Source organism: Erpetoichthys calabaricus, chromosome 18 (assembly GCF_900747795.2).
Source record: "Erpetoichthys calabaricus chromosome 18, fErpCal1.3, whole genome shotgun sequence".
NCBI lineage: Eukaryota > Metazoa > Chordata > Cladistia > Polypteriformes > Polypteridae > Erpetoichthys > Erpetoichthys calabaricus.
In genome coordinates, this window is record NC_041411.2 from 29,196,697 (window position 1) to 29,205,844 (window position 9,148).

General features: G+C 39.6%; 1 protein-coding gene across 2 annotated transcripts in view; it reads left to right on the plus strand.

The window, feature by feature from the left end:
• The window catches only part of apeh (acylaminoacyl-peptide hydrolase), a 56,690-nt gene extending 47,783 nt beyond the window's left edge, over window positions 1-8,907 (plus strand). For both annotated transcript variants that reach the window (XM_028824948.2, XM_028824947.2), the window contains exons 17-22: window positions 3,214-3,294; window positions 3,656-3,744; window positions 4,967-5,157; window positions 5,308-5,410; window positions 5,496-5,602; window positions 8,277-8,907. In XM_028824948.2, coding sequence (XP_028680781.1) covers window positions 3,214-3,294; window positions 3,656-3,744; window positions 4,967-5,157; window positions 5,308-5,410; window positions 5,496-5,602; window positions 8,277-8,382 — 677 coding nt within the window. In that variant the 3' untranslated portion in view covers window positions 8,383-8,907. The remainder of the gene's footprint in view (window positions 1-3,213; window positions 3,295-3,655; window positions 3,745-4,966; window positions 5,158-5,307; window positions 5,411-5,495; window positions 5,603-8,276) is intronic.
• The last annotated feature ends 241 nt before the right edge of the window (window positions 8,908-9,148 follow it).

The window sequence follows — 9,148 nt, forward strand, 5'->3', positions numbered from 1 at the left end:
CCATGCATTGGCAATTCCATTAAATGCCACCCGCTTTCCATTGCACTGACGTACCGAGTATCTAAATATGTTTGAACTTTGTCCTGAGACTGTTCTTTGGATAAAGTTCTGCGTACTCTATCGTGCCCTTTATGAATGTACTTGTAGATGTACTTAATACTCATTTCCGATGCACAATATTCAACATTAATATGACAATCGAATCATTTGAGCAAATACAGGTTATATGGTACAATCATTGAATTATCTATCATCACAATTTTACCATCTTTCTTTCTGTGGTAAGAGTATTGTTTGTGACGATTATCTCTTCTGCAATAATCAGGAAAACCAGTCTTAGTCATATCTGTTGATTGAACGAACGCTTTAGAAAATTTCTTTTAACACTTTTTCTCTTTTGAGTCCCAATACTGAATCTTTTAAATGTAGTCCGTGAGACATATGTTTAATGACTTTGTACCGTAATTCAGGATAGGTTTCTCTGTTTGGACTTTCAGCACAGACAAACCGATCTACATCAACAGCAGTTAATAATTTATTTTGCAAAGTAACCAATAATGTGCATGTGAGGTAAACCCTGTTTTTGAAATTCGATCGTGTAAATGTATGCTCTGATTTGACCGAACCCCGTTTCGTTTCTATGTTGCATCGCTTCTCCGTAATCATAAATATACATTGACCGAATTGTGGTTTCTTCGAAAATAAACTTGTCGTAGCTTTAATTGTTGCGGGACCACAGATTCTCATAGCGTATGGTCCATAATTCTTTTAACAGTAGTTCAGCTGGTGGGAGTCCAGATTGTGTTAACGCTTGTAGATATTCGACGGGATATTGTAAGTTGATGTTTTCAACTTCCGCATTATCAGCACCAACTGCTTCAGCATAACCTATTGATACGCATTTAACCAATTTGCCGTGTAATCATTCTGCAATTATTGTTTTAATTCTTTTGACTTCATCGTTTCTCATATGGTCCTGAATCGTGTAAATCTACGTTTTGAGCATTGAATGGTGCGAATGCAAAAAGATGATTGTAGACTCTGATATTTTGCCTGTAGTGTCTGTGGATTTCACTTTCACCAAACAACAAATCTTTTCATTCTCGTGGATACGCCTCTTCATTGGGAGGCAACACTCCTTTTCCCTGATGGCAACAGGAATTAGCCGATCTACAAGTCTCCAACTTAAACTTTAAATCCGAACAATATCTACATACTTCTGACATATCACCCATGTCCATATATTTTGGAGATGGACTGACCATCTTCCGAGCGGACAGAGACGCATCTTTGCCCGGTAAGATCCGGGGTTTTGGGACTGTGTGTTTATGTGAACAGAGAGTTGTGTACAAACGCTGCCTCAGCCGCACAACACTGTTTCCCGTTGATAGAGGTTTTATCAGTAAGGTGCCGGCCTTTCTACTTGCCAAGGGAATACAGTTGTGTGCTGGTGGTTGCCGTCTGCCTCCCGCTTAGTGCAAATGCTAACCAGGCACTACCGGAACTCTACGCGATCATCAGCAGACTGCAAACGATGCACCCTGAGGCATTTTTCATTATTGCTGGAGACTTCAATCATGCCAACTTGAAGTCATTTCTTCCAGAATGTGAACTTTGCTACTAAAGGGGGAAGCTGTCTGGGCAATGTTTACACGAGCGTTCCTGATGGCTGCAAGGCTCTACCCCGCCCCCACCTCGGCTACTCAGACCATATCACCTTGTTTATGGTTCCTGCATACAAGTCCCTGCTGAAGCACACTAAACCAGCCCGCAAGAATATCAGAGTGTGGCAGGTTGGTGCTGTTTCAGCTCTCCAAGACTGCTTCGAATTGACAAACTGGGATATTTTCAGGGATGCTGCTATGGATGGTGGCTCCATCAGTCTACAGGAGTACACAGACTCTATGACTGGTCACATCTCCAAATGTATAAAGAATGTTACTGTTACCAAGGATGTTACCACAAGAGCCAACCAAAAGCCCTGGATGATGAGAGAAATGTACAAGCTGCTCAAGATCAGAAATGCAGTCTTCAGATCTGGAGACAAGGCCACCCTCAGGGTGGCCAGAGCCAACCTGTCTTGCGCTATAAGGAGACCTAAGTGGGCATACGCGCAGATGATTAAAAAACACTTCAGCAGCACCAGAGACACATGTTGTATGTGGCAGGGCGTTCAGACAATTACAAACTACAAGCCCAACCCACAGAGCAGCGATGGTGATTCCTCCCTACCGGATGAGATGAACAACTTCTTTGCACAGTTCGAGGCGCTGAACAAAGGGCCTGTGAGAAAAGCAACACCTCCCTCCACTGACCAGGTACTCTGTCTCTCCATAACTGACGTGAAGAGGACTCTATCCAGAGTCAATCTACGCAAGGCTGCAGGACCTGACAACATACCTGGTCGTGTGCTCAAAGAACGTGCCAGTCAACTGGCTGGTGTCCTCACAGACATGTTCATCACATCTCTGAGCCAGTCGTCAGTCCCAGCATGCTTCAAGTCGACCACCATCATATCAGTGCCGAAGAAGTCGTAAGTGACATGCTTGAATGACTACCAACCAGTTACACTCACGCCAATCATCATGAAGTGCTTCGAAAGGTTAGTCATGTCACACATAAAGACTAATCTCCCTTCCTCCCTTGATCCTCTTCAGTGTGCATACCGCTCAAACAGGTCAACTGAGGATGCCATATGCTCTGCCCTTCACCTCTCCCTGACACATCTGGATAAAAAGGACACATATGTCAGGATGCTATTCATAGACTTTAGCTCTGCCTTTAACACAATCATCCCTCAAAAGGAAGCACTGGAGCGCCACAGGGCTGCATGCTTAGTCCACTGCTCTTCACCCTGCTGACTCATGACTGTACAGCAACGCACAACACCAACCACATCATCAAGTTTGCAAATAATACGACGGTGCTGGGACTGATAAGCAGGGATGATGAAACAGCATACAACGTATAACATTTTTAAGAGCTGGGAGCACATGAAGTGTGTCTGCCAAAAGCATTCCAACAACTGCAAGGTTAGATGTCCATGAACTTGTGTCTCTCCGAGATGGTCACATATCGACCCAAGATTTTTTAATATAATAGATGGATAGATTTATCCTGTAGGAGAAGTGATCAGTGATAGTAAAACTAGGCTTTCTGTCCTCAAGTTCCTCTGTTGAGTTTTTTTGTAACTGCCCTTCCTGTCTTTTACAGGTGGGCCACACTCTGTGTTCGTAACTGAGTGGCAGTTATCCCCTGCAGTCCTTTGTAGGATGGGCTTTGCTCTTCTCTTGGGTAAGTCAGTGTTTAGCTGGTACTATTTTTCAGAGTTGTCACAAGACAAATTCTCTTCCGTTAAGGGTGCGCACTTAAGGTTTTATATCTCAGGATTTGCTTTGTGCACATCATTATCTTACTGATCTTCTCTTTTCTAAGCTGGAAAAGATTATCTTGTCTTACTCTCATCTTCCCATTATCTTCATAACTATTGTGTCTGCTGTAGTCTCTTGTGGCCTTAATCTGCTATAACTTTGTATCGATGAAACCATAGTGAAAGAAATAAAATCTTCTGTCATTGCTTCTCCTGTACTTTTAGTGCATTACTCTAAACGTGTGAATTGAGGTCTATGATTTCTGTACATTTATTTCTACTCAGTGAATTACAGAGGATCTATAGGATTTGGACAAGACAACATTCTTTCACTACCTGGGAATATTGGAGACCAGGATGTCAAGGATGTACAGGTAAAGCAATCCCCTTCAGTACAGAATTTAATTTTTATCAGCTATCAATATTTAGATTGTAATGTTTTTCTGCATACATTTTTTCTCAATTCAGTGTTATAGCTGAATACTCTTCAGATATAAAGCGTGTTAGCCTTTTAGTTCTATCTTGATTGTACATGGTGTAAGTGGCTGGATAGATCTGTACCTATGCCAGTCCATTTTAAGTGTGATCAGGTTTTCTGTATCTTGTTGCTTAAAAAAAAAAACTGCTTGAAATGTCAAAACTGAAATAAATGCTAGGGTTTTACTGTATGTAAATTCAGTTCCTCATAAATGCTACATTGTACACAAAAGAAAAATATGTGTTATAGGCCGAGTGTGAGAGTGCATAAGAAAAAAGTTGACTATGCTGCAGAGTGTCTTCATATGATCTTGTAGTAGTATGGTAACATAGGATATAAATGTCTGATCTGGCCAGTGTAATTTGGATTCCAACATGTGCATAGTGCAGTCTGGAGGTTGCTCAAAAAGTGAAGCCATTCTGTGGTTATGCAGGTTTTCCCATGTTCTTTGAGGTCAGGCTTGGAATGAATAGTCAACCAAATAAAATAGTTGACTGAAAAAAGAATAAAGTAATCAAATAAGGTGCTAATTGCATAGTTTTCAGTGTTCATATTCCTCAAATACACTGGTACAACACTCAGATATTTGGGTACTGTCTGGCTAAAGGCTGTGCTGCCTGTGGTTAATGCGCTTATCCTCAAAATTATAACATAACCTATGCCTCTTATTGCTGAGTGCACTGAATGTATTGGCAACATAATATACACATTCTGACCTAACTCTGAGTCCAGATGCTGTGCACCAAAGCTAACCTTTTAAACTATTAAATGATGACAACAACATAATTAATTTTAAAGCCTCCAGATCAACCAGTACTCCCTTAATATTAAGGACCAATCTGGAAAGTTTTATCAGTGCAGTAAAAATGAAAGAGGCTCCCCTTTTTCACAGATAGAGCACAAGCAAAAGAAGTGATTGGCTGGTAGATTCAAAAGAAAAAGTGCCATCTGAAACTGCAGTCTTTTGTTTTTCAGTTTGTTTTCTGTGTCTTTAGATGTGCTTCATCACTTCATTATTGTCATTCTTAATTTGCAGCTTCCATTTGGTTCAGGCTGTGCATAAAGATGAAACTATTGGCCATTTAATGCGTGGTGTCCTTTTTTTTCCTCTTTTACAGCACTCAGTGGAAAGTACCTTGAAAATGGAGTCACTTGATGAGCAGAAAGTGGCAGTGAGTGGTGGCTCTCATGGTGGTTTCCTGGCTTGCCATCTGATTGGCCAGTACCCTTCATTTTACAAAGCCTGTGTATCCAGAAACCCAGTGACCAATCTGGCTTCCATGGTTGGAAGCACAGATATTCCTGACTGGTAAACATGATTGTAGTTTTATGTTGTAGCTATAGTTTATAAACCGAATAACTGCTTTAGGAGAAGATGCTAATAGATTTCAGATCAGGTCAACCATTGCAACGGTAGCCTCGTGACAACATAATAAACCATAGCTTTCTGCTTCAATAGGTGTATAGTAGAAACAGGATTTAACTACAGCCCTAACTGCCTGCCCGACCCAGCTGTATGGAAACAAATGCTAGACAAGTCACCAATGAAGTACATTTCTCAGGTGAGCCTTGCACTGTCTGGATTCCTTTACCAATAAATATGTAATAGATGCACAAAGCTGTTAACCTAATATTACTGTTTGGCAGGTAAAGACTCCAGTTTTGTTAACACTAGGCGAGGACGATAAAAGAGTTCCAAACAAACAGGGAATTGAGTACTATCGAGCTCTGAAAGCACGGGAGATTTCAGTCCGGTGAGTAATGTAGCTAACACAACAAAAGTTGTCAAAACAATCCAATTTTTTTACTACTTGAAAAAAAATAAAAATAGACATGTTAGCTGTTGACATTTCATAGCCATTTTAAAATTATTGCTGCTACATTGTCCGTCCTTTTGTGGTGCTTGGAAGGGTATTTTAACATTTATGCTAATAAGAATAACATTCAGAGTGCAGTTTTTGATACAAACAATGTGAATAGCTTTTGAAGAATTCTCAACAATTTCTTCTCCAAATGTAAATATTCTGAAAAAGAAATGTCCGCACATAATTTTGATGTATCGAACACATATATTGAGTTAAGTATGAAGTATTTATGGCCAGTTTAATCAAAGTAACAGAAAATGGCCAAAATTGAGGCTAAGTTGAAAGGGTTAAACTGAGGACTATTTATCCATGTACATCAAAGAGATCTCGTTTCTGTTACAAAGCAGAGATGCTTTATTTTTACATATAGTTGTAATGGAAAGCACATATTTTTGTCAGAGTCTTGGCATATTATGTGTTATAAACCTGAAGAAAAAGAGATCTGTCAAACCAGTTATGTGACTTCCTTGCCTGCATGACATGAGAGGTGACAACTGTAAAAGTAACTTGTTGTTCCTTCCTTTTTCAAGCTGAGCTTTATTGTAACCAGAAAAAATAGTACCGTAAATAAAGTTGTGTGGTGCATAGTAGCGCTGTTTCACAGATACAAGACTTGCAGGCTGCAATTTCTCCGTTTGCTTTGTATATTTTGTTCCAGGTGTTCCTATGTAATTCCCACATTCCCATAAGACACACAGGTTTGGATGAGTAGATTCCAGTTGCGTGTGAGATGTGGATGTATACTGTGAACGTTTGGGGGCACTATTGCCCCGTGAAACCCAACAGGCAGATGCTCTGGACACAATTGTAAAAGCACTAAGAAAATTTTTAAAATTTTCTTTCATCAAAAGTGCCCTCACAACACCACATCCACCAAATACACAATAAACAATACTATAAATTAAACAATTCTCTCCTCCCAGCAGCTCCGTCACACTCCCTCCCAACTCTGGCTCTCCTGCTGGGTTTCCACTAGTCCTTAATATAGTCCTTGACCTGGAAGTGTTTCTGTCCTTCCGTCTATGTGATTCACCAGCACTTCCAGGTCACATGGAGACTTGTTTTTTCTTCAGCCCGGAAGTACTTCTGTCCTTCCGTTCCCATGACTTGGGAGTACTTCCGTGCTATATGGGAAACAAAACTCCTTGTGTCTCCCTACAGCGTCACCTTGCGGTACCCACGGTACCCAGCAGGGCTGTCAAGCCGATCTCCATCTCCCATAGTGTCCCTGCGGGAATCCAGGGCACCTCTAACCTGCAGGGAAGTCGCCATCTAGCATCCTGGGTGTGTTGGCCGATTTGCGCTGCCAGCCGTCCATCACAGTACGTGAGTGGGCCCAGTAATGGTATAGCGCTATGTGCATGGCTGCTCCCTGCCTTGTACTCAGTGCTTTGATAAAGTACGCAGATTGTTTGGTTTTTCCTACATTTCAGTGACTTTTATTCTATATTAGAATTAAAATTCTACTTGATTTTAAGAGTTGGTTACATTATGGTTTCATTTTTCAACAATCGGAGCAACTTTAATGTTCAAACTGTTACTGGTTTAGAGTGTTTTTAAAAATTTTAACGTTTTCTGTTTAATATACCAGCAGTTTATACATTTTCAACGCATAAAACAATTTGTCAGTCTTTCAAATAGTCTGCTTCATCCACTACAATCTGCCATTGGTGGACTAGAAATATTGAGACTAAACAAGTGGTGTCTTCCCTTTTAGAAAGAGGAAGATAGAGAAAGAGAGAGTTAGATTGAAGGTGGTTTAACAAATGTAAGCTGCAAGTTATTATTAGTGCTTTGAAACTGATTTCTAAAGACCATTACAATTTTTACAAAGGGTATTAAAATTAGCAGTTACTGTTTAACCTTTTTGAAGTGCTATACTTGTTCATATCAGAACATAATGTTCTTAATGTATTTCTTTTCATTCATGTTTTCCTAGGAAAACTAAAACCTAAACACACCTCTAATATTGGTAGATTATTTACTGTATCTGTAATTTTATTGGTCAACTTTCAACATATCATGATCATTATTTGTGTAAAAAATCCATGGTGGTTGGGCACTACTTGTAATGTCTGTGTTCAGAACAGCATGCGATGGTGAGGGTTGTGAGAAAATTGCATTTTGAAGAGTTCAAAGACACCGGAATAAAGATTGATGCACATTATAGACTTTTAATAACAAGCTTGCTGCTAAATTCCCTCAGAGCCAAATAGGCTTGTAGTTTTTTTTACACAAAAATAAGTAATAGTGATATTAAATCTGCTCCAAGTAAGCAAAATAGTGCCTGTTGGCAGCACATTATTCACACTTTAGTATTCACAGTCATGCTTCCATTTTATTGAACACAGGATAATGCTGCTTTTACCCACAAACTGTAGAAGCAACTGCTTTTCTGCTTGCAGTAGAAATGTTGGATATGAAATACATTGTGAATATACTTGGGAAACGTTTTAGTATAAATGAGTTTAGTGTCATCTTTACATGGATTGTGAACACTTCTTTCAGTTAGATGTTTTATATCTGTATGAATTCATTTATTTTGGTTTTCCTGCTCTTCTAGGTTGCTGTGGTACCCAGAAAATAACCATTCACTTTCAAAGGTGGATGCCGAGTCTGATGGATTCATGAACATAGCACTTTGGATTATTCAGCATCTTCAGCTTTGATATCAAGGACACTGCACATAAAAAATATAAAATGTTCCTCAGTAGTAACACTAACGTCTACAATTTGCTTATCAAAGAGGTAGCGTATCTCTCAGTGCCAGTCCAGAAGGGTGCATATGCCTCCTTTATTTGAGTTTTACAACTTGGAGATTCTTTTACTCACTTGAACTTTAGTTTCAATCTTGCTTCAGTTATTCTCAGTGGCACTTTTACTGTTAACTATTTGTGATTTTGTAAGATTTGAAAGATGCAACGCTATTAAAAAAAGTTTGGCTAATTCAGAGCAGATAGCCTTCCAATCAAGGTGCACCTCAACCAATGAATTCTTTACCTTCTGTTTGTAGCAGGTTTCAGTAATAGTGCAACTTTTCAAAGACGGTATAACCCAGGAAAAGAAAACTTAATAAAAACCTCAAAAGACATGCCAATAGAGGATACCTCTGCAGTGCCTGTACACTGTTTGGAAATTGCTGGTATCTAAAGAGTTAATAAAAATGCTAACTAATGATGACATGTTCACGTCAAGTCTTGCTGCATGAACTCTTTTATTCCTCTTGGGTACAGATAACTGTCTTGTTTTATTAGGAGCTCTTCTGAAAAAGATCTACTCAAGTGTGAAATCGAAGACAGACTTAACCCTTGCTTTCCAGGTCCCTTCATGTTTTTCTCCTGACTCATGTCTTTATATATGATAGGTGAGGCATATCTCCAGTAATCTTTGCTTTGGCAGAGCTTTATTGACTAACCCAAAAATGACATCTGATGG